The 26,239-nt window shown below is 38.5% G+C and overlaps 1 protein-coding gene across 7 annotated transcripts; it reads left to right on the forward strand.

Annotated features, from left to right (window-relative positions):
- Positions 1-199: 199 nt before the first annotated feature.
- LOC121189342 (muscular LMNA-interacting protein) lies at positions 200-26,239 on the forward strand. Of its 7 annotated transcripts, none has more exons than XM_041049360.1 (13): positions 200-320; positions 1,057-1,212; positions 6,645-6,770; positions 11,399-11,536; positions 11,983-13,629; positions 14,268-14,339; positions 14,822-14,917; positions 15,006-15,089; positions 15,221-15,256; positions 16,482-16,529; positions 16,987-17,049; positions 17,188-17,313; positions 22,691-26,239. In XM_041049360.1, exons 2-13 carry the CDS (start codon positions 1,150-1,152, stop codon positions 22,910-22,912), a joined length of 2,721 nt encoding a protein of 906 aa, XP_040905294.1. In that variant the 5' UTR covers positions 200-320; positions 1,057-1,149; the 3' UTR covers positions 22,913-26,239. The 7 variants fall into 7 exon arrangements, with proteins under 7 accessions (XP_040905294.1, XP_040905295.1, XP_040905298.1 ...); XM_041049361.1 differs by having other exon boundaries at positions 220-320; positions 1,061-1,212; XM_041049363.1 differs by lacking the exon at positions 200-320 and adding an exon at positions 17,744-17,795 and having other exon boundaries at positions 1,047-1,212; positions 22,691-22,819.

Raw genomic sequence — 26,239 nt, forward strand, 5'->3', positions numbered from 1 at the left:
AGTTGTTGAGTGCTTTTTATCCTGAACCTTTCAGAATGAATGGAAAAATCCCAATATTCCTGAGAGTATATAACACCAGAGGTAAAATAAAGGGGAACAGGTGGCTGTGTTGGTGTGTGCTTTGTCTTACTGCGATTGTGATTGTCTCTCTGTGCAGCTTCCACAGACAGACGGGAGGGGTGAGGGGGGAGAGAACATGGTGGAAATAGACAAGAACAGCTGCGACAGGAATGAAGAAAGTAGTGTACTTAAAGGATTAGTATCCACTCCAGAGGTCTGCTTTCACTCACTAATAAGCGAACAGAGGAATCGATGTAGAGGTAAATAAGCAAGTAAATGAATTTGTTTCAAGCCGCGTGATTATGCATTACTGAAAACATGCTGAAATGTATTTGTCACATCAGTCTGCTGCCTGGTAGGGGTTTAGATTATCTCGAGACTAAGTGAACACATCTTATTTTATTTACATCAATTTTTTAAAAAATGTTCTGTTCTGAATAAAATCTTTCCAAATCTGAATTTTCCTAATCCTGGCCTCTCACAGAGGCTTTACTATGTTCAGCGTACACAGTGCGATCATTAAGAGGTAATTGTCACATCCCTGGTGGAGAAAGCAAGACATAAATGCATGACTCTTAATTGTTTATTCTTCATTACCCTTATTTTCTCAGGAAGTGTTTTCACTGTTCCATCAATATAAACATCTACCTCCCTTTTCTGCTCTGAGCTCAGTCAGAACAGTCATATTCTGGCTATATAAATATATCTATATACGAAGGGCTCATGCTGGGGTTCATTGTGTATTTTAAGTCTTTCTTGCAGATAAAAGAAGTGAGAGATTATTTTGGAAAAAAATGCTAAAATAGAACAATTAAGGCTGCATGTTTTCCCAGGGACACATAGCGGTGTTGCTTGTAGCTCCCACTGTGAACATTGTTACTGGTGCCCAGCAGGCTGACTGCTGTCTGCAACCTATTTGTGGCTATTATGTGTCTATAAAAGGAAATCTGCAGGGCGATACACACACCAACAGTAATACACTTTGAACTTCACCAGACAGGCTGAAAAGTGGGCATCTTGCCTTCCTTATCTCCTTTGATTCAACATTTGAAGTCTTGAGAGACGTTTTCTGAAGCCTGGACACATGCAATGTTTCTAGATGGAGCGGCATTTGAAGCAGAAATGGACAGTTTGAATAAGAATCTGGGGAAGGTAAGAGGAATTGGAAATAGACATTTTTCTTTTGAAAACATGATGAACAAGATGAAAAACCTTGCGCTGGGTATTTGTTGTGAGGCTGAACTAATATTACTGACCTGCCTTTACTTTCCATTGACCTTTGTAGTTACAATGGTTGTGGCTTTATCTGTTCCGTTCCATTGTGAGAAGATGATTTTACCTCAAAGCTAAATCCCTCACCCCCCCACTGTGCCCTTTACAACCCGCTGCCACCTTCCAGGCTTAAACACATAAACACATTGACAGAGTACATGCAGCAACTTGATACTTATCCTGTTAATTCCTGTTACACTTTGGGATGGACTTAAATGCACAGAAGAAAGACTACAAGATAATTAATGTGAATGCATCATAAAAAAATAAGATGCATTCAATAGAAAAATAAATATGTGTTCCCTTTTATGACAAACTTTTTTCCACTGCACTGTAAGGTCATTTAGATACATTCATAATTTACTGTACATGTATTAATCATAGAAATTGTTGCCTTTAGAGTATGTGAGTAATTCTGAGATGTTAAACAAGAAAGTCTTTAAAAAGCAATCATCACTTGCTGCAAATGAAAATTACAGGCATTGATTGAAATATGTGTATTTTTTTGTTGTTTATAATCAGGAGAGATAACACTGTGTGCCCAGTAGCAGCTGGCAGTGGTCTATATTTGCCTACCCAATCTACTCTGGAGGGAGGGGCTGTGTGTTTGTCTGTAATTAAACTCTTACTCTTTACTTAGTGACACGCCCAACTGTTTATGCTTTTACTCCCCAGTTATAGATTTTAACATCTGTGGAGCACAGCTTTACAGCAGTACTTGTACTCTCATTCTACAGAGGAATAACTTGTGTGTGGCACTGAACTGCAGATCGTCAACAGCAAACACAGATAAAGGAATGTGTAAATAATTAATATAAAACTTTTTGGAAACTGTACAAGAAGGAGCTAAAATTGCACAATAATGGGCCTATCACAACCTCTATCACAAGGATTAATATCCCTTATATTCATTCAGTGGTATGTTTCCTTTAAATATATTTGTCTTTCTGGTTGGTCACAGTTCACAAGTGTCCCTTTAAAAACTCTCATAGAGGGTGGTCTGCTTCAGGAAATAATTTAGTGCTGCTCGTATTTGGTATTTGGGACAGGTCCGACATGCCACAAGAAATAACTGAGTGAGAGCATGCACACGGTGAGGCGACATGTAGCACAGTGAACCAGCGGTGGGTGGAAATGTGATCTATGAGGACGGCATGACCTCGGCAACACTCAATGCAATTAAACATTCAAGGGGGCTCCAATGGGCAAGTGGGAAATGCTCTTCTTTAACCTTTCAAAGTGTAAACTTACTCTGCTATGGCTACAGAGGACATGCAAACAAGGAGGTTGCATAAGAGCATAAATACATAAACAAGTTTATAAGATGGCACGTGATTATTTTTAGCCAAGGCATTTGTTGTGTTTTTTTATTTATAGCTGATTACAGATACACTGGTATCTTTAAGCTGGATATCTTAGCCCTTTAAAAGTAAAAGTGAGCCTTGTCACATCTCAGAAAGTAGGTGTCATGTCACAAAAACCTGGGTGGCATGGGTTTAGGGAAAGTGGTGGAGGAAGTACTCACATTCTTTTCTAGTAAAGAGGGTTTACTTCTAAAACAGTAATAACACAATTTTAAAAAATACTCCATTACAATGAAAAGGTCCCACATTCAAAATGTTGAAATAAAAATACATAAAATGTAAGTTATAATTATTAATAGTTCACAATTGATTTTAATTAATAGTAAAGTTACTCATCATACAGGCAGAATGGCTGATGTCAGTGTTAAATGATCATTATATTGAAATAAATACATTAATAATCTATATGCATTGCTTATTATGCAATAAGGTTTAAGCAGCCATGTACTGTTATAACTAGTAAACATGGTGTTTGTTTTAAATAAATGTGACATTTCTGGCAGAAAAACAACATTATGATCCTATAAGGTAACATCTGGAGCTGCAGTTGGTTTATTCGCTAACTGGATACAACTCTGTCACAGATAAGACCGCTATTTTTGACATTCTAGGCAAAGGGAAGTGTTTTGACAAAGGATTAGCCTGCGCCTTTTCCCTAGTGCTTAATTAAGATTTTTCTTCTTTTTGATTCTTGTTTGTATTTGCCGTTTCTTGAACACGTGTCAAAGGTCATGCTTTACGATCAATGCCCAACCTGTGGATTTAATGCTCAAGTTGACTGGCCTCTGAACTGATTTGAAATCAATACACCATTGTATACACGTCAGTCAAAAGAATCCAGGTTTTATCCTGCAACAGCACAGAAACCTTGATCTATAAAATTTAAAACAGTCATGGACGTGCAGGATTTTTCTTTAGTCTTTGTTGCAGACCTGCGAGTCTCACTAGAATACGTGTGCTTTTTTTGTCTTTAGCTCTCCAGTCCAACACAATGTCATTTTTACATTTTATTACACATATATAAATAATTTCAGCCAGTTCTGTAGCTACTACATTCACTAAGTCTGAACATGTAGCTTAACTATGTCATAAGCACACATATCAATTGTGCCTGCCTAAAATGTAATGCATGGAACATGGCTTCAAAACCATTCATTAATTCAGCACCTTTATATGTGCAGTGTTGTAATTACTGTGGCCCAGACAACCTGAGAGACAAAGCAAAAAGTGGCAGCAGTGGTGTTCCACCTATGGAATAGCCATACTTTCAAGCTTCGAGCAGACATAATCTTCCTCCCACATTTAAAAGTATAATGTAACACTCACAGGTGGTCTGCTTTTTTATGAAATCATGCATTTACCATTTCAGAGAACGAGAACAATAGACATACGGTCAGACTAGTTATAGTTTCTTTGACAAGCTCATTGATGAGAAATCAGTTACATATTATTTACCTCCAACTAAAAGGCCACACGAACCATTGTGTAAAATATAAAATGTTTTCTCCTCAGATGAACTTGTGCAGTTACCAATGGAACTTGGCACATTTTTGAAAATTTTCCTCAAGTGCAGTCAAGTCCTCCCAGTAAAACTGCATGTGATACACTCTATAAGAAATTATAAAAACGGCTTAAATCGCCTTTAAAATTGTTTCAGCAGGTGTCACACGTCATTCAAATCATGAAAACAGTTTTAGATCTTAAAATGAAGCTCTCAGAATACTTGATCTGGAAACATCTGAGCCTTTTATCTTCTTCCCACATTTAACCATCTACGTGTTATGATATCAACTGGGCTTGATGATTGAACTTCTGCTGTGAAAGGTGAAACACAGCACTAATATGCTAATTCTCTGACAGTGTCTACATCAACGAGCAGAGATCGTGTGATCCATTTTTAATAGAGGCTCAAGCATCTACTACAATAACCCTCACTGATTAGTGAGGGAAATTTCACTGCCTGTAGCCTCCAGTCTGCAGTTTGCAGATGACCCGACAACACTGTTGAGAGGAGAAGTGTGATTAGTAAGCAGCGAAAGTACCTTTGATGAGTGTGTGCTTTGATTGCTGCAGTGGGAATAAATAGGAAATGCTTCCACACATCCACACTAGAAAAAATAACATTGAACCCAAACCAAAAAATTGAACTGTGATACCACCTTAACAAACTGAATCCCTTGCACTGCATTCATAGTAATGCAATGCAGCGTATAGCATGGCTTAACACACTTCTCACTTTATAGTATATTGAAATGCAATCTTTTTCTAATTTAATGCAAGCATTGTTATTGGAAGGATATTGATGTTCCCCTTGAAGATCATAGTCACAGAGAGATGTTACTGTATTTTTACTCCTCCATTATTGGAGGCGGAGCTTTTACTCACCCCAACTCTCAGCTCCATCTCTTAATACATTTTCAGCATGGGTGGCCCCGGTGAGAATCTCCCCTGTCATCATGTGGTGTGCATGCTGTGATGGGCTCACTAAGGTAGAGCTGTGTGCACTAGATCCCCTCTGCAAACAGCACAGCACAGTTTTACAGTGTGGACCTGCTTGTTCCAGGGGTTGTTTTATGTCCGATGTTGCTGTGGGTTAACCAGAAGGACACTTTAAAAACACAAAACTTTTGTGTATGTCACGTGTCTTCACTGTAAAGTATTGTGGTCACTTGGAAACTGATGCAAATAACAAAACAAAAAACAGTGATGAACCAGAACTGCACTCTATAAAGGTGGAAGCTGTGTGGTAAGCAGATGCAAACAGTAGGATAGTCACGAAAAAACCAGTGCACCATTTACGATTATACCTACAAATATCCTTAAATGAAGTAGTTTGACATTTTGGGAAACATGCATATTTGCTTTCTTGCCAAGTATATCTATCACATTGCATCTATCACATTTCATGTACTAACAGTCTAAATTGTGGCAAAAAGTACAGAGTTACTTACCAGTAAAAGTCGTCTTCATGTCCTCCACCATGGGTTCCAGGAGTACCTGTGCTGAATCCGTGGGCCCGGTTTGCTACCAAAAACGGTGCCCACTGCACCGCTGATCTAGCTAATGGTCTCCATTGCCCTTGTTTGTATAAAAAAATTTAGTTTCTCCTTGTTGATGCAGACTCAGTAGTGAAATGGTAGTTACGGCTGTCTTGTCGTAGTAGTGGTCCTTTAATATGATGGAGACACACTGGCTTGGCCAATCACGATTGATGGTGCTGCCACCAACGCTGTGAGAGTAACTGTCACTTGTATTTAGTGTCACCTGTGCTGTGCTGAGCTGTGCTGTGCTGTGATTTAGTTCTGTGAACCTGCTCCTGAATCCTGGGAGATGGGAGTGGAAACAGAAGTATAACCTGTGACCTGTGTTATGTTACAGGTTGTTAGGTCTCTGTGGTGGAAGAGGGTCAATGATTTCAAAGCTGCCTAAGTTTTGGTCACCACAGCCTTTGTTTAACACAAACACAGTTTCAGTTACATAACTCCAGCAATTTTCATCAAAACTAACAGCACAGCACAAGTAAAACACATTTGCGGTGTCTGATGCAGACGAGAACATGAGCAATTGCTGCTCATTACTCCTCATTGAGCCTGGGTGTGTCAAGGCTTTGAGCTGCAGGGTGCTAAATGGCCTAATCTATGTGTATGTGTGTGATAATGAATCATTAGTGTGAAGGTATAGTTACATAACCCTGTGTAGTAGAAAGAAATAATATATTCTGAATAAGAAATCCAGTGGTGTGCAGAGGTGAGAAGAAGACATGTTCAGAGTCACTGAAACATAAAAGCATTATTTTTATAGAGAAGATGTAATATAACGCTTGACTCCTCATTTACTTCAAGTAGTCTCTAAACCAAGTATTTACGCTTGATAGGGAAATGACTGGGAAATTATTACCCAGAGCTTGTAACGTGGAAAATTTGTTCTTCTTCTCTTTCTGTTTTACAGGTTTCAGTAGGAGTGCCTCCTAAACCTTCTTTTTTCACATTTGTGCCAGAGGTGCACAAATTACCGTTTAAAAGCATTATTTTTGAGGAGGAGAGATGTGGAACTCTTACAGGAAAACCAAATAAGGTACAGAAGCATATATGACCACCAACTGGTTTTCATTATTTGTAACATGATTACTGCTTTTATAACGGGGTGTTTATCAAAATGCATGAGCTGATATATATGTGTTGCTAATACCTGACTTTTCTTTGTATTACCGCCTAGCCATCTCTGTGTGTTACTTCACATAATTCTCTGGTTGAAGTGGGTATGCAAACTTTCTCACGCTTCATATTTTGGGGGCATGTTGACTCACTCACCAGAATTGAAAATGACCCCACTCTGCACGTCTTACTCCTCACTAATCAAAACTTCCACAAGTTTATCCCAAAAGCTGATGTGATCTGCTTTTTGAGCCTAAATCCTCATGTTAAAAAATGTTGAAGGTTGTCTAAGAATGATGACGGCATATGAATACAACCATTTCCTTTTATATTTGATGTGACGGCTGTACCTTTCTTTTTCACATGCTCAGATTACTCTCAAAATGACGTGTCATTTTAATCCAATTTATGAGGCTTGACTGACTATTTTTACCGCAGAGTACTTCTTTAAAAATTCACTCTGAATGGAAATCATTTGAACACCTCCAACAGCGGAGAAATAACTTGACAAAATTTGCATGAGTGTGCAGAAAACTCTTAAGAAGGACTATGGACAACATAATGAATGTGAGAGTCCTCCGAACTGAAACTTGATTTGAACATAAAATGAGACTAATAATGTTAAAAGTCCATGAGCGAGAGAATCTAATTCTGTATCTTATCACATGACTTCCGGTTTTAATGTTCCCATGAAGAATATACTGATTTGGACACGTACTAAGTTTGCTATGAGTTTTGCATGTTAGAATAAACTGTGAAAAGAATATTAACTTCAGAATTGGGTGGCATTACACAGTGTTAAGCACCTTCAGCAGCAGACTTAGACATCCACAATGTAGGAAGGAGCGCTACCGCAGGTCCTTCGTTCCCTCTGCTGTCTGATTGTACAACTCAGTTGTTTAGTTGTACTCTGGTCTGGCCTAACCTTTCATCTGTCTATGGCGGGACTGTGCAATAGTTTTTTCTTTCTCTCAGTATCCTACTCATTACTCCTCCATCATCGTGTAAATTTGCATATAGCCAGTTTTTACTGTTTTTTGTATCTTTAACTTAACACTCTTAGATTGTAAATATATATTTTTTGCACTTTTTTTGTACTTGAATTGCATGCACTTTATCCTTTTTTACTGTTTTTCTTGTGAGCCGCCTAACAAGTGGGATCAATAAAGTCTTATCTTATCTTATCTTAGTATTGCTCATCTCTATTCTCCTTGACCTAGCTTCAGTAAAATCTAGTGAGTAAACCAGCTCGCAAGATTTCCATCACACTACTGGATGTTCATCCAGTATCAACATCACAGCAGCACCACAGCTCTGGGTGCCTCAGGATAGCCAAATGCCTCTGCTGCCTGAAGTCTCCTTGCTGGCTGCCTGCATGAGACTTCAAAGGTCCTCTCACTGGGAGGTGGCACCCATTAATTTCTCAACTTCCCCCCACTGCTATTACCTGAAGGAGTGGCTACCCTTCATCTTATAAACTAACATATGACAGCACAGTTGCAGCACTCTGAAAAACCCTGTTTTAGCATGCATAGGGGGTATTATCATTTTATACATGATCAATATCGTCTTGTGTGTTTTAATCCACTTTCACTATACATGGTTTTGTGCTCAATTCTCTCTGCCATGTATTTATTTGAACTACATTTCAAGCACTTTGTTAGTTGTCTGTCTGAAACTCTATCTCATCTACAAGTTTGACTACGCTAATGTACAATTTGAAGAAATAGCTTGAAAATAAGCTTATTTATGCCGAAAGTTAGATGAAAAGATTGACACTACTCTGTCTTTAAATGTTACAGCTAGCGCTGCCTAATTGGCATAGCTTAGCATAACCACTGTAAGCAGAAACAGAGGTTTGTTTTTTGTATGCGTTGAACAAATTAGATATAATGTAACTGGTAAGCTTTAGAGTTGCTGGTTGGTGGATTTTAAGACTGGAAACAGCTAGAAGTAGGCAGTGCAATCAGTCCAAATCAAAAACTAAGGTTAAAGTATTGAAAATACAATGGAAGCCAAATAAATAAATAAATAATTGCATAATAGTATTTTTGATTATGTAAACAGCACTTTTCAAAACAAAGTGCTTTACATAATTATCTATGGAATATAGCTAATAACCTTTTGTTGGTGGCAACCAACGCAAAAAATAACCTAATTGTTACAACCATATATACACTATGGTCATAACCCACCCAAAACAATTTTTTACCCACTGAATATAATAAAAAAAAAAAAAAAAAAAAAAAAAAAGCCCAACCGGACAAAAATTATAATACGCATTTCAGAGCAAAAAAAAATGGTTAATATATATAAAGAATATAAAGGATTACCTGTGAGAAAGCCGATAGCTAATATCTCACTGTGATTTGGAGCAGCCTGCTCTTCTCAAAATGTTGTTTTCCAAAGAAAGGAATTACTCGTGTCCCTTAGCAGCATATATCAGTAACTCAAGTCTTTATTATCAATTGGTGTTCTGAGTGGCCACCATGGATTTGAAATTCGGGGTCCTACAGCACAATACTTCCCTACCCAATTATCTTCCTTCAAATTAGAGGATTTTCCACCCCTACTTGGCTCATTGTGCACCACAGATGAAATAAGTAGAGCTGATAGTGGGTGAACAGATATTTTCTTTCTGAAATACCCAGCACAACCATTAAGACACTTAGTTCAGTTTTCTGCCATGAAGGCACACACAGTTCAGTATTTAAATATAACCAGAATAAATCATCCAAATGTCTGTTAATTTGTCTGTTAAAACAACAAAGCGTTTGGTCTCCTGTTGAGATCAATCACTTCAGCCTACAAAGGGGAAGCATGGCTCCTACAAACTCACACAAACCACATTGGTCACAAACCAGAACGGTCAGTAACACCAACTGTCCACTGCATTTTAAATATTATGAAGCAAGTTTTTTATGGAAACAGATCTGGAAGACATTGATTGCAGCCACTTGTTATCATCACAGAGCTTGTGCACTCGTAAGATGTGTGTGCTGTAATTCTGTGCCTTAGATCAAAGTTCTAAATACAACTGGGTTTTGACACATGGTGTGTGATGATATAATTAAAATAAGCTACCATTTATGTTAAATGCAGTCTCAGAAATAAAAATGTCATTCTGGCAGCCTTTCATTTGTTTGATTACTGCTTATCTACAGTAAGGCAAAAGAGCATCACTGTGAGAATTATTTCAATGATTCAGAAAACTGAAGGCTGTCATTAGAAGATGGTGCCACATGTATTTTTAGGATCATAATTACCATAGATGTGGGAGTTCATGTTAGTAATGATGTATGTCAAAAGCTGTTACCCCTTTTAGCTCCACTTACATGTCACACATATTATCCTAGAATATTCCTTAAAGTTGTGTCAATTCATGCATGGTAAACCACAATAAACTGCATAATTTATACAGAAATCAATATACACAACTGTACACAAAATGCAGTGAAATCTTTAAGTACGATTGCGGTATAAACTTAATCAGTTGTGATTAAGTGCAGCTGAGGTTACTTTATACTCCTCTTCAGAGGTGAATAGCAAACAACATATCATCAGAGGTGTTGAGGAGAGTTGAGTTTTCATTTGTTTAGCTGCACAGCTGTTTACACACAACAGTAATATGAGATTGCATCGTACAGTATGTGCCTGTCTCTGGACGCTCTCTCTTCTTGGTAGTAGCTCCTCTTGTCATGCAGAAGGCAATGGTTCTCAGCTTCGATCCCTTTGGTTTAACGGCTTCTATGGATGTGAGACCAGGAGAAGCTGGGGTTTTAAATACATCACTGCTCAGTGTATTTCTCAGCTGCAAAGCTCTTATTTGGAAAAGACAATACATCATAGCTGAATACTCTATCTAGACTGCCCTCTCTAGAAAAATGACAATGAAGGTCATTGTTTCCTGACAAGTAACCTCTTGTGGCCATGCGAAGAATGACTATTGTGTTTGAGAAACAGAGATGGCAGCGAAGTTAAGTTGTTATATTGAATAGAAACCTTTTAGGGAGAACCCTGAGGTGAATGATTGGTTTAACCAAGCTTGGTTGTCTAAACTTAACGTTAGGTTGAACAACATGCTGAGTCCAGTGAAATATACCTCCTGTATGTAGGATTTGAAAACATTAGCAAATTCTACTGGTAGCTTGAAAAAAATGATTGTGGCAGTGATTTACATTGATATAAGTACATAAACAAAACAAGAAAGCACAAATAGAAAAATTGAGCAAAGATGGTTAATGCTAGTTTGGACATCCTTCTGAACAAATTCTTTGGAGATAAAATCTTGTTTATTTACAAGCATCAAAGTTGTGTGTATGTTAACAGACTCTGCCTCTCTTGTTCAGCTCTGCACATGAGGCACGTATTACATCAGTGTCAGCAAGACATGTGCGTGTACATGTGAATTATATGTGTGGGACATGTGGTGTGGTGAAACCAAGCACACCCTTGAGTCCAGAGAGCCTTGCTGAAGTTCACCTCGGGTTTTCTCAGGTTTCACTTGCTCAGTTCCTCCTAAACATTGGCTTCATTTTCTCCTGTCAGAACGTAGCTGCGTCCCATGAGAAAACAACCGGGGAGACCATGTCGGACGGAGAGATTTTCAAAGCAGAGATGGTCTTTATCAAAGACTCTGTGGAGGGAGGAGCAGGAAACATAATTCAGCCAGACACAGAACTTCAAGTAAGTACAACAGGAGCGCTTTCAATGTCAATATACTATATGACAGTGAGGTACTACAGCAAAAAGCTTTGTTACTGACATATTGTAATAGAGATATGCATGTGTGTGTGGACTACTGTATTTATGTATCTATGGAGGTGTAATTTAAACTATCAACTTAAGAAGCTGGCATACATTGTAAAAGGCTGTCAGGAGATGAATTGAAAAATGACATGGCTGTCCGAGCTGGAAATGTATTACTATTGTCAAATCCGGTTTAATTGGAATCTAACAACAAGTAAAAAAGCAAATAATCCAACATGTTTAATAGGGTATGCTTTATAATGGTTTTCAGTAATTGTTGCCTATAGTTGTAAATTGTCAGCTAAAGGCACAAAAAAAAAGAAAAAAGAAAAGAAAAGAAAAGACTTAAAAAGATGTTTAATGACAACTTTTTGTTTTTCCAGTTGAAACCTTCACCGGATCACGTGAGCTTCTCGCACACTGAAGTCTCTCCTTCAGTCAGCGCTCAGTCTGAAAATACACTCAATCACGTAGCTTCCAGGAAGGCCTCTATGGAAACAGCTGTTGATAAACACAGGGGCATTTCCCAGCGGCAGTGTCACGATACCTCTGGACGTGCTGAGGTTAGCTCGGGTTGCTTTGCAAATAGAGCGTCTGGGTCAGAAGACAGAACGAGCTCTACAAGCTCCCCAGACATGTTCCCCACCCTGGCTTCATCCAGAGAGTCCATCCTCTCAGAGGGCTCAGACAAAGACAAGAGTTGGTCTGCCATGCAGCTTTCCTCTGTGACCTCTCCTGTCTCTTTCAGCCGCACCGTCTCCCCTTGCTCATCTGTCCGCTCTGGCATGTTCACCCCCTCTGTCACTCAGGTTAAGAAGCACTTTCTCGCTCCTGGATCTAGTCTGGTTCACATCCCTCAAACCTGTTTCTCATCTTGCGAGAGCCTGTCCTCCTCTGTCGGTCTCCAGTCACCTCCTCCCCGGCACCGGCCCCCTCTGACCCGACTCTCCCTCCTCACTGCCATCTTGAGAAAAGGCCGCCTTCCTGTTCTGTCCTCTGCTCTGCAGAGGCCTTACACCCCCTGCTGGCCTGTTAACCCTGTGACCCTGTCCTTCTGTAATGCCTGCTCAGCAGCTTCCAGTGTGGCCTCCATTCCCCTGGAGTTTTCCTCTCAATTCTCCTCATCGGTGTCTATAGATAGTCAGAGCCACATTCACAGGGAGCCTAACAGATGTGTCACTGCTCCTCCACCTGTGCAGTCAAACGAGCTCAGCAGAACATGCCATCAAACTCAAGTGAAAAGATGCCCGGAGCAAATTCACTCAAGCAGTGTGCCTAGATGGGAGCAAATTCTTTCACACCCACCAGCGAAGAGCAGCACACTTCCCCGAGCTCCGCTGCCTCTGTTTTGCTCAAACTTCAAATCTGTTTCTCCAGAAAAGCATGAAGAAATATTGCACTGTGCACCTTCCAAAAAACTGCAACACACACACATCTCCATTTCTAAGTCGCCTGAGCTGAAACCCAGCAACACTCACATGTACCCCAAGGGCCATGCAGATAATAACCTTAAAAATCTCATCTCCCTTCCCTGTAAATTTACTAATGAGCAAGCAAACTCTGCGCCCCAGAAATGGAGCCACCCTCCAAATTCATCTCTCTCAAGACTTCATTTGCTTTCTCAGAAACTGAGATCTCCGCCTGTCTGCCCTCCTCAGCTTCAGCCTTCTCAGTCACGCTCACCCACTGCCGCAATTTCCACTGCACACACAGACGCAGCATCACCTCTGCCTCCTTCACAAAACACCACAGGAAGGTGTGAGTCAGAGAGGAGCTGCCCTGCTTCCAAAACTGTCACACCATCACAGGGTTTTCGTAAAGCCCACTGCCTGTCCCCTTCCCGCTACACATCCATCAGTTTTCCTGGATGGCCGTCGCCCACCAGCTCCCCCACGCCTACGCCCTCTCCTGCTCCACCAGTCAGAGACCTTACCCCGTCCCCTTCTCTCTCCCTGCGTTCCACCACGCCTTCCCCAAGGCCGGGGAGTGGAATAACAGACTGCAGTGACAGGGAGGGTAAAAAAAGAAAGGTAGCCGCTCCTTTTGCCACATACATGACTTGTTTAGACTGGGGATATTTTTTAATATGCTCTCTGTGACAGACTGTTCTCCCACACTATTTATTGAAGCTGTTATAGATCTTTCCTTTGCAGAGATTTCAGACATATTGTACATTGCTGGATTCTAATTTCAATGACTGACACATCTGAAATGTCATATGTTGAAGCAAGAGGGAATCCATCATTGTAAAATTGATGCAGCAGCTTTCTATAAACTCTGGTTTCGAAGTTGAGTAACAAAATATTGAGCATTACCAATCAGGAATCCAAATTATTCACTACAAGCCGTGAAATATAGGTTGATAGTTTTCTTGCCAGAACCTTTTGGGTGACATTTTGCAGTTAGTCAAATGAACCATCAGGGCAGCAACACAGCAATGTGATTTCCAGCACTGTGGAAGGAGATAAAAACACGACTCCAGTGTGGCTGAGTGTTTTGCATGATTAGTAGCCAGCAGCAGTGTGAGTAAAAGCATGCCTAAAGAAATATAACACACAAATCACAGATTTCCACAAGACATTCTCGAGTCTGTCTGTAGCAAAAAGCTAAAATTAGACTTTTAAATTTATTTAATTCATTGTCTGCTCCTCTCTTTCTTAAACTCTAGACACACAAGATTAAGTTAAGCTACAAATCGCTTGCTGCAATTCCCACAAACACCCTTCTGTTGGATCAGCAGGTGAGTTCACTTGTTTGACTCTAATCCCTCTAATTCATCTTGTTGTTGTTTAATATCCAACCACATGAAGCTGTAATGAGCTGGTTTTATCCAGGTGCTCAGGCAAATGCTGCCACAGACAGATGAAGCACTGTGTGAGCAATGACTAATGAAAATAAACTTGTAAGCCATAAAGTTTGCGTTAAAAGGGGGGCTTTTCCAAGATAAATCTTTTTTATCTTTCCACTCACAGGGCTTTATTTCAGGACTATTAAAAGTCGAATGAGTCTCAGAGAGACATGCTGCTGTGTTATTCGCACTGCATTATGTTTCATTTAGAGCTGCAGAGAAGGGAGCACTGTCTGTGAAGAATACAGAGTGAATGAATATGAACTGTCCAGAGGAGACGTTGCAGTGGTGTCTAAGACTAGTGTATAACCACTCAAAGAAAGCAACAGTCTTGGCAGGGAGCTCAGTCTGTTCTCTCTGCTTTGTATTCACAGGCAATTGACGAGCAGGTGGAGAGAGAAGACAGTCCCTGTGACACACTGGACAGAGCTGTTACATCGGACAGAGGCGTTGCAGACACCCATGCCGAGGTGGTATTAGTGCACACATCACTGCTGGTTTTCACAGCAAACTTCACACAAAGGACTGGTAACATCAATAATTCTGTGTTTTCTACAGATGTGCTCACCAGCTGAGCTGCGGCAGCAGTCAGAGGAACTTTACGCAGTTATTGATGAGATATTGGCAAATTCCATTCCACCAGTGAGTTCAATCAATTATTTAAGTGTTCAATTGCAATTAGACATATACAAATGTTGATTTGTAACATGAATAAGTGAATTAATGGGTTTATTTTTGCGACTTTTAATTGTCAAACATCCTGGACACGGCAGTCCTCCAAGTCATCGACTACCAACATTGGTCTGCAGGTAAAAAGTGTGTTTCTTCAGCTGCATGCTATAAATATGGCCTGCTCATTAACTCTTGATTTTCACCGTAAGATTTAAACTTAAAACTTAAAACTTAACTTAAAACTTAAAGAACTAGGTGGACATTTTGGGAATTAACATTTATTCACTTAATGTTGCATGAGAAGATTGGATTGGAAGAGACTGGTACCGCTTTCACGTCTGTATGGAAAAGGAAGCAATTCGCTTAACTAACAAGACAAACACAAACATTAAGCCATCGCCCGAGGCCAAGAAATAGTCCAGCACACAACCTCCGTAAAACCACAGCTTTTCACATTTTGCTTTTTGAATGAATTAACAACAATTAAGAAGCTATAAAACATTAATCATTGACCTTTACGGGTATTGGTAGGTGGTAAATGTAATGTAATGTCTGCTGTAATGGCAGATATAACAAAATTTCTCACTACAAAAAAGCAGTCTCACATGAAAAAAAGCACAGGACTGCTGATGTTCCGTTTACTTTGTGGAGCATTAACCAATATGCGAATAAATCAAAAAGAAAAGCAATAAATTTATCATCATTCATGACGAGATCTGCGAGGAACCTCTCTGGTTGTTGAAATTCAAACATAAACAATAACAAATGAAAAAACTAAATACGGCTAAAATAAGAAATAAAGTAAAACTAAGTTAGTTCAGAAAATGTCTTAACGCTGAGAAACATAACTTTTTGTTCAAATATGTTGAGTAGTATTTATTGTGGTTGGACCTTGGGTTGGACTTGTATATACATTTGTTCATTTTTCATCAAAGAGCAAAACCCTTTTGTGGTTCTCAGTGAAAACAAGTGTCTGTGTGTGATCAAGAGTAGCATGTTAAAAATGTGTGAATTTCAGTTACTTCTGAGGAAAAGAGAAAGTAAAAGTAAGAAGAGTAAAACATAAGCTTAGGAATAAATAAATGCCAAAACAATGGATACACACGATTGGAAAGAAAAAAAAAAACAACAAAATTTTGCTCTCAGTTCAGATCTGTTGTGTGAGTCCATCAGTTGTGTCTACCCAGGATTTCTTTTTATGTGCTTCCTTTCAGTCAGTTTTGTAAGATTAACTGTCATATGTTTGAAATGGTGATGAGTCATTTTCAGATGAATTTTATTCCATCCTTCCAGCAGATAAAGCATGTGTAACTGTTGTTTAGTTTCAGTTCTTTCTGTTTTTCTTTCTTTTTTCACTTTCAGCGGAACAACTCACCTTTTCCAAAATCCTTGGGGCGTGAAACCAAATATGTGAGTAGGAACAGGTGGTTTTATCTGTGGAATTAAAAACACACATTCTCAGGACCAAGGTGACAACCCACAGCTGACAATTTAATTTCTTTTTCTTTTTTTTTTTCATTTTAACTTTCAGACAATTTCAGTCCTAAATTCACAGGACTGAGCTGGAACACTTGCAGCTGTATTGTGAGTTACAGAGGGCCCTTAAAGTTACGAAGAGTAGACAGAGATGATTTAAGTTAATTGAATGAGGGCACATCAGGAAATATATATTTTCTCTCACTATTCATGCACAAATTTGTTTGAATTATAAAATATCATGCTTAATTTGCCACATTTCCAGAGATGAAGTGCAAATGTTCCTTACTTTTACTTGCTTTTATATAAAACCTGCAGTAATACAGGTGCTTTCTTTTATCAGTATCTCAGATACTAATGTGTGTGTATTTGTCCCATATCATTAATTCAGGCATCTTTATCCAGCTTGCACTCATTTGTCAGTGTGGAAAGAAAGCCGATGGATCCCAGAAAGGTACACATTCAGTTATCATTTGATCAAGTTTGGGCATCTGCTGCAGCATCTATAACACCGACAATAAAAACTGTCTTTGAAGGAAACTCATGGGAATAAATTTCTCTTTGCTGTCAAACTTTGGATCCGTCTTTCCAGACAAAGCCCGGGGTTATTCGCCCGATGACAGCCATTCCAAGACTAACAGTGGAGGATGAGGAAGAATTTCATCCAAACCCCTTCAGGCAGCCTGTCATCAAGCAGACCTTAACTGACAACAGAAAGGTAGGCTGGAGCTTTGGTTTATGCCACAGTGAAGGAATCTGTGTCTGTTTATGTTTTCAGACCCATAAAGTGACACGCAGTAGTTTATATCTTTATTTCAAGTGATACCAAAGTATCTATTCCTTCTATATATCACAGATAAAATATAATAAGTAGCCACAACACAAAGTATAACATTTCTGAGCCTGGGCATTCTTAAAGCGCTGGTTATACCTTGTTCTACACAACCAGTCTGTTACTTTCATTTGAGCCCCTCGTCAGGTTTAAATGCTGGAAAGCCGAAAGTTTAACTCAAACTGAAAAGTGTGTCCTGAGATTGCAGACTGTAAAGGGGGACAGTGATCAACATTAGGTTTCAGAGTGAGATTAAACTGTGATTGACCAATCAGTGCAATAATCTGAAATCAATTTCCTCTCTCCCATTGTCTAGTTTTCCAAATAGCCACAAGTATTGGTGGCTGAAACTCAGACTCATGTTTGAGGTAACTGCGTTTCCCTGCATTGTGAGTGAACACAGGCTTCTTGGGCTGAAACAATTTGCTTTTTTGGGAGTTAGAACAGGCACTGATTTTCAAAGAAGCCACTTCACGCTCTGCAAAATCACATCACTCTGCACCGCTCACATCCGCTTCCTGAGTTGTTCACACTTTGTACCCATCACACGTGAGAATTTGTGCATCGTTGGCACCAAAAATGCAACAAAATCATAAGCATTTGTTTTATTATGGGTAAAATCAATGAAACAGTATTGAAATCTATCAATGGAGTCATCAAGATTTTTTTTAACACAATAATAAAATTTTTAATTACTAACTTCACATTCTCTTTAATCTTTGCATATAATTTTTAAGTTGACTGCAATAGTCATGTGAGTTAGTACCATAAGCTTTCATTAAATGTCCCTTATCTGTCTCACTTTTGTTAATTTCAGCTCACAAATCAATCTGATGTCTACATTATACATTTTTTGTTTGTACTAAAATGAGAAAATTTCAGTGCCCTGTGTGTAAGTGAGCATCATCTGTCATCTGCAGTGTTGTTTTTTAAATTTAGAGATTCTACTCACAGGGGCTGTAACATATAGGGGTTTGAACTTTAAACAAACTTTTATCAAAGTCTGAATCCCACCTGTAATCCATTCTATATTCTATATTTCTCTGTTACTTTAATTTAAGAGGTTCCTATTTTAATTTCTTAAAATTGGATAGCTTCTATATGATGACCTACAGCTATCCAGTGTAGCTGTGTTGTCAAAAATAATTTTACTAGTTTTGGTGAAAAGTTAAGTTCAGCTCCAAAGAAGTTGGACACTTGCCTTGCAGCCATTCATTTTACCTTCTCTACTCCTCTTGTTTTTTCCCCACACTACTTTTCTTATCTACTTGCCTCTGAGAAGATGATTATGTTTTCTTCACAAGCTGCTGAAGTTCTGGCGTGTTTCCAGGACTCTTCACGTCAAATAGCTTAATCTGGAGAGAGAAAGGGAAAGTTGCTTCAGCACAGCTTTGCTCGGAGCATTCATGGATAATGTGGTTACAGAGGATTTCATTGTTTTTCTCCATTGTTTGTCACAACAGTTCATTGTAACCAACATGGATACAACTACAAACTGTTTACAGAAGCTTTTCAAGCAAACTGGGGAGGTTTTTAATAGTAAAGTTAGAATAAAACATGTTTGGGTGAAGAATCATTTTGAAAGCCTTAGATGGAAAAAATGGCACTAAATCAACGTATGACAATTTGACCCTGAGCAACAGCTCCACTTCTCCTGCTGACGCGTGGAAGCATGTTTGGAGAGCTATCAGGAGAGTAGATGAGTGTGTGGCAACTTATCAGCCAAACCTTTTCACAAGCAGCAATAAGAGGCAGTAAAATGTGCACATTTAAATGGCAGAATTTTGGTTCGCACAAAAGGAAATCATATTTTTTGAACCAATGCTACAAAAACAGAATTAATGAGAGCTTCCTGCAACTTCTGGCAAAATAATAATTTTATCTCACTGTATATGTGTTATTCTACTGATTTTACACAGAGAACATTTTTCCTTAAGATTCTAATGAACATTTACTTTAATACAAACCTCCATATTAGGACAGTTTTCATTTCTCACTGAATGTCATTGCAATGTAAAGAATCCAACAAGGTTAAGCCACTCATGTAATACTGAGCTGTATGCAAAATTATAGCCTGAATCCTGCTCATATGTTGAATATTTAGACTCAGAAGGTCATTTAGAAGGTCAACGTGACGATTGCCAGCGTAGAAAAACATTTCCAGACACAGAAGGAACTGATGACACTGTGGACACATAAACCTTAACCATGTCAGTGAGTGCACGCTTTCAACAATCTTCCACAGCGGAGAGGTTTTTAATGTGTCAGTGCTCTTAACGTGTCTGATGGTAAAAACGCTGAAAAGCTGCCATTTACCCCCGAGAAGACAAACAACAGCACCATTTCTAATTCAGAGGCCACTGACAGTTATTTCCATGGATGCCTTGGTGGAATATTTAGTTAGCTTTGTAATTCACTTGTTGTGATGTGAATCATAATAATATGGTGAGGGGTTAGGAACCTTGAGGAGATGTAACATTTATATTCAGTGTGTGATGCAATCTGCTCCTTATCTTAGCACAGTCGACTGTACCTGGGTTATCCTGCTGTTGTTATTTAACGTCAGATCTTTGATTCATTGCAGTCGACATTATGCAGAGAGGTAATTTGTTTCAGATCATGATTAAATTTAAGGTGATGGAATTCCACTTTGCATGCTGCTGAGGCTGCTTTGTTCTTACATGCAGTCAAACACTACAGAATCATTTACTGGTCTGTGTGATGGCAACAAAAAATTAGCATATTTTTGCATATTTACATATGTTGAAAAGGGGGATTTGATATAATTTTATCTATGTGTATAATTTACTGATGATGATGGTGAGGGAAGTATTGATCTTTAAATTGACCAACAGTCAGTTTAACATTTTTTATTTATTTATTCATTTATTTTTTTGACGCACAACAACTAGCTGCATCATTCTCATCCAACTTTGTTTCCAAAGTTGTGGTAGTTTTCTTTGTGACTTAGCCTACAAAGCTCTGATTGGTTCCTTTGTTTTTTCAGGTGTGCAAACATCTGTCAATCATGACAGCACCCCTTTTGAATGGCTGAAACACTGGGGATGTATGCAGCAGAGGTCCAGCATCAGGCTGGTTAATGTTTATCATGAGAAACATTATCTCAACACATATCACATATTAAATTAACCAGCAAAAAATATGTTCAAAAATAGATTTAATTGTTTGCTGCCTAAGTAAAGTCATTGCATAACATTTGGGGCATAATTGCACAATATATTTACCTTGTTTGCACTTTGGTAATATTGGATTTCTACCTTTCAGGATGATGTGAATGCTTCAAAAACCTTCCACACTGGCAGAACACTGTCTAACCACTGACTGGTTGATAAATGTTCTCATTCTTGTAATGGGCATAAAGTAATCTCTTTTTAAACTCCAGAAGTGTGTGGACACAGCAGAAGACTCATTTTATTTGCAATAATCCGGCAGTAAAATGGATGTTTTCCTGGTTTTTAGTAGAATTAAATTATGTGGAAATGATGAGTGGGCCCAGCGTGAAAATAACTCTTTGTGTATAACTGTGAACTGATGGGGTGCTTATGAGGACAAATTTGTTAATAATTAAGATGATTAAAAAGAAATATGGACATTGCTGGTGTGCGTAGTGTGTTAAAAATCTGGGAATGAATCTACAAATGGCTGCTTCTGCTTCGATTCAAGCTTGTCAATATGACCTCGTCTGTGCAGTCTTGTGCCATATGCTTGACCTTTCCCACTCTGCATTGTATCATACAATCCATCTGGTTATAGTGCTGTATGTACAACGTGAATTACTGCTGTTACATAACTCAAGAAAAATGACACATATGTTTGGCAATGCGTGCACATTAGCACCCTTTGCCTGGAAATGGTTACGTAAACTCTCCTTGACATTTTAAGGCACTGAAAAAACAACTTACTTTGCTTTTTTGGTATAAAGACTTGGATTTTGATTTTTCAATATCAAACAATTTTGTGCACAAGTGTAGAAAACACTTATACAAGTGTATCATTAAACAAATATTCTGATATTGTGCTGTCTCTCGCTGAGAAATAAGAAGATAGATATCAAATTCATCTCCGTCCTTTCAGTAGAAAAATCATTTAGTCCAGGATGTGTTTAGCTTCATTTAGGACGAGAGTGTGGAAGCAGGGGTTTATAGCTTGTAGTAACAGAAAAAAATGCATCTTCCAGCAACCCCCCAATTGTCTCAATTATATGTTGTTTTTGTAAATCAGTGTTAGGCAAAGCCAGCAATTTCAGTGCAACTACATATTCTGTTGTCACTGGGCTCATCATGTCAACACAAACTTGTCTTGTTATTGTAAAATATGCAAGATACAGCATATAAATATGAAAACTTTGGAGTTGTATGGCAACTCTGATGGAGCCATAGTTTCACAATTTTCTCCTTGATCGAGTGGTTGCGTTAGCTCGGCAAAACACATCTTGGAGCAGGCTGAACGCAGAGTAATGAAATAGATATCGATCTTTTCATCCAACTTCTGTATGAAAGCGAGAGCATTTTCAAAAAAATGTAGGAGTTTTCATTTAAGGCAGAGATTCAGCAGTTTTTTGTTTTTTTTCAAGTGTTCTGTCTGCAGAAAAAGCCAAACGGCAACATTCAGGAGAACAGAAATACTGTTCATTATGATTTTTAATCAGGGTACACAACACCTGCTGTCGCAGCTTTCACACCGCTTGATCAAATGTCACACCAGTTTGTTGATAGGCTGTTAAGGCATCCAAGACATGTTTTCTTTCAAATGTGGTGAAATATTAACCTTTTCAGTCAGAGAAATAGAAAAACCAAAACTGTGTTTTTGATGAAAGTAAAAATGTTAATAGTAGATGCAGCTAAATATTTTCTTGTAATGCAATGTCAAAATGCCTTCATATGTTTAATATGTGTTCAGACAGACAGAACAGGGCTAAACAGCGCATCCCAGTGTCATGTAACCTGTCAAAATTCAATTCAAATTTTCATTCTTAGTACAAATGGAGCAAATGGAGCAGAAAGATAACTATCAATTACAAGCAAATACACACTGAATATTCATCCCACTGCAAACCCCAAACAGCTTCAGGGAAAACACATTTCAAGCAAAGTCACTGTGGGCTGAAATCAGTCTAAATGGAAACCAACTACAAGACACTGCTGGATTTTGCACAATCCCAAGTCCTGCTGTTGTTCATTTTCCTCTGGCTCTCGCTATGAAGCCATTAACTCTGAAATCTTTGTGTCTTTTTCTATTTCAGGTGGAAAATATGAGTCATGCTGAGGCAGGGAAAGACTTTCACACAAGTTCAAAAGGCATAACGACGAGAGTTGAGAGGAAGCCTGAAAGAAGAAGTCCATTCTCATTATGTGACCTGCAGATTACAGAGCCTGAAGACCAGATCAGTCCCCCTGCGAAAGACACCTTAGCATCTTTCAGTCCTACTGAGGGGCGGATGGAAGCTTTTGAGACTCATATTTAAAGTATTAACACAAAAGCATTAACTCTTAATCCTAATTTTAAAAAAAATAGTGAACAATAATCTACTAAGACATTCAGTATTTAAGACCATCACACAATGAATGTTAATTGCATCTTAAGAGTTCATCACCAGATGTACAGGTGCCTTACAAGGATGATGAAAATACACGCAACTGACCATTTGCTAATTCCCAAACCTCTGAGTCTGTCAAGCTTTACATTCTCCCTCACATGCAGTTTACTGTGATAAGCGGTGGCAGTTTACTGCTTGAACGTCTTTGTAATTTTTGAAACAATGTGTCCTTAATTTCAGACAGAGGAAGACAAAAGCCTTTCTAGCTGGCAACCATTAATTTTCCTGTCTCAAATGACAGCTGTTCTTAGTATATTTTATCAGTTCCAGCTAGCACATTAAGCTAATGTTTGCTGTGTCAGTTGGCTGAAAACACTGTTTGCAAATGTTTTTTAATGTTTCCTGCTGACTTCTTTTAAAAAGAGGAAGGTGTAAGATGGTTTCAAACATGCACTTGGTGGCTACATACATGGCGCTAAAAGACTGAGTTGAAGGCCTAGGTTATGCTAAGAAAGAACTAATTGGTACGTCCCATTGTTCAACCTCATCAGAAGGCAGAAGTGCTGGCATCTGTTTCGAACAGCTAAACTTAAATGTGGGGTGGAAAAAGCCATCCATCATAGACAGAGACACAGTATCCATTAAATATGGTGATAACAGCACACATTTTCCAATAAGCTCCACTGCATTCACACACAAAAAGTGACAGAAATAGCTGTGCTGAGGGTGTGAATTTTGCATTGTTGGTTTTGGTTATAGAAACTGTCAGAGACATCCCTTGACAAAACATATATGTGTAGGTAACCGTCTGAGATGCAGTTCTGACGGAGTTTACTGGCACCTTAAAGCTGCTCGCCCCAGGCAAAAAGTGCTACATGATGACTCATGTGGCACTGAAGAAAGCAGCATTGTTCTTGTGTTGCAGAACTAAACTAGTTAAACCTAGTCCAGTAAGTATGATTTGGAAAAATGTAAGATCAGACTGTTATTTCTTACATACTTGGACAAGCAAAACAGACTAACGTTAACATGAAACAGAACCTTTTTATTTTTTAATGTAATCAGTATTGTGTTCCTATAGATGCAGAGTATTGCTCCTACTTCAGAACCAAGTGCACTACTTCAACATAAATTCGAAGCTCAACAGACCTGTTGTGTAGTTAGAAGGTTTTTAAGTTATGATAGGACAGTTGTTGTTTGGGGTACGAGTTTAGCAAGCAGTCAATCAGTGCAAAACGCTCAATAGCAAAAAGAGATACTTCAACTTTGATATGACCCTGATTATATTTTTCTAAGGAAAAAAGCTATTTTGAATGATTAAAGAAACATTTAAAAGCTTACTGTATGGACCTTTATGTGTTCAATTCACAAACAACATTGTAAGAGTAATAGTAGTATAGTGTAAAAGTCGTGCATTCAGCGCTACTCTAAAGAAAATGCTATTTTAATATTATGAAATGATCATAGGAAAATCTGTAATATTTAATAAAGGACTCCCTATCCTGCCCATTGCTCTGAGTTTTACTATATAACCTTAAGCTGCTATAAGTAGATTTCCATGTAAGTGAAGAAAATTACATTTGATTTGAGCTCTAGGATGTTTCTAAACCTGATTACAAATCCTCAAAGAAAACCCTACTCAGATTGGCTCTTGGAGAAACGGGTGTTAAAGCGGTGCAGGTGATTGCTGCACTCACAACGTCCACTGCCTACTGTGGACCTCACAGTGATACAGTTGTTCACCATTAAATGTGCACCCATAATCAAATCAAGAATGTTGACGCAGCTGTATAAAAATATCTTGACCTTCAGTTCAACAGCTTAGAGAGCTATCATTTTGTTGCTTAGAGAGCTATCATTTTGTTGATTTAAACATCAAAGGGAAGAATCTTCCATTTGAAAAATTCTGACTTTTCAGAGAGCAACACGAGTTGGGGTCAGTCACATTTCACTCTCTTTATACTGTCTTGCACCCATGTGGCCTTGGAAACACATGAGTGCACTGAACATCAGCTGAGTGCACATGAACATTTAGCTTCAAAATACAGAGAACCACAGTAACAATTGTGTTGACATTTCCCTGTTTCTCTGCTGCGACTCATAATATGAAAACCAAAAAAAAAGTATGGGCTAGTGTCTGGAAAATACAACGTACATACAATAATTTAAAGTTTATGTGTTTAAAGTGTTCATGTAAATATACATACAAATAAAATATATATTGTAGGAAAAAACATGCAAAGAATGAAAATTTCTTAGTCTTATGTTTTCACCTCTGTTCAAGGACGACGTGTGGGCTGAGAAAAAAAAAAATTGAAATGTTTTCAGATACTGCTGAATGAACTCAAAGTTGTACAATGATACAATACACCAACTACTTCTTTTGGACTTGAAATGTCAAGAAAGTTTTTAATTACTTGCTCTAACGTTTAAATCTGTTGCACATAAACACAAATATATTTTACTTGCACCATAAGATACTCATACCTTCATAAACCTTCTACACTTACATATTAAGGCACAAAATACTAATGTAAGTATGTAGGTTAACATAAATGCAGGCATGCTGTATGTTGTTGAGAGTGTATCAGATGTTGATTCAATATATTCTACAGTCCTACGCGGACCACAATGCATTGCAAAAGGTGTTAATCACGCACATATATACAAAGTAATTTATATAAAACGACATGTAAGCATCAGTGCATTCCTCTTAATTAGCCACTCCAGGAATCACAAGACATCTTTGTTGTGAAAAGTGTGGAGCAAACATCAGAGAGGAGGCTGATCGTTTCCATTTACAAGGTCATGTATTTATCGGCGTAGTTTGTCACACGTGTATTAATACCTCCTGAAAGCCTGATCAGATCTGTGGTTTGTCACAGGAACACTTCTGGTTTGTAAATGTAATAGATGAGATAAAATGTCTTCATGTTTGAGACTTACAGCAGTTTGAAATGCTTTGCCAGCACTGACTGATTTATTCTGGCTGTAAGTTTTGTTATTTGACTTTATAATCCCACACTTAATTTTATGTGTCAAGGCATTTTCAACTGATTGACAAGCTCCTGACACTTAAGCAGAAGACTGTGCACATGAAACAAGGACACATTCATATAGTTGCCCTGGGAAACTGACTTACACTGACTGATGCGTTCACATTAGGAGACAACTCTCAATCAATGCAGCGATGCCGCCCATCATCAGTTATTACATAACCACCATTTGTTGTCAAATCAAGTTTGAGGTGCTTTT

This window comes from Toxotes jaculatrix, chromosome 11 (assembly GCF_017976425.1).
Source record: "Toxotes jaculatrix isolate fToxJac2 chromosome 11, fToxJac2.pri, whole genome shotgun sequence".
Taxonomy (NCBI): Eukaryota; Metazoa; Chordata; class Actinopteri; family Toxotidae; genus Toxotes; species Toxotes jaculatrix.

Coding starts and splice junctions, on each gene's coding strand:
- LOC121189342 (XM_041049360.1), top strand. CDS start 1,150: ATGTTTCTAGATGGAGCGGCATTTGAAGCAGAAATGGACAGTTTGAAT. Junction 14,340..14,821: donor CCCTTCTGTTGGATCAGCAG/GTGAGTTCACTT, acceptor TTGTATTCACAG/GCAATTGACGAGCAGGTGGA. Junction 14,918..15,005: donor TTGCAGACACCCATGCCGAG/GTGGTATTAGTG, acceptor TGTTTTCTACAG/ATGTGCTCACCAGCTGAGCT.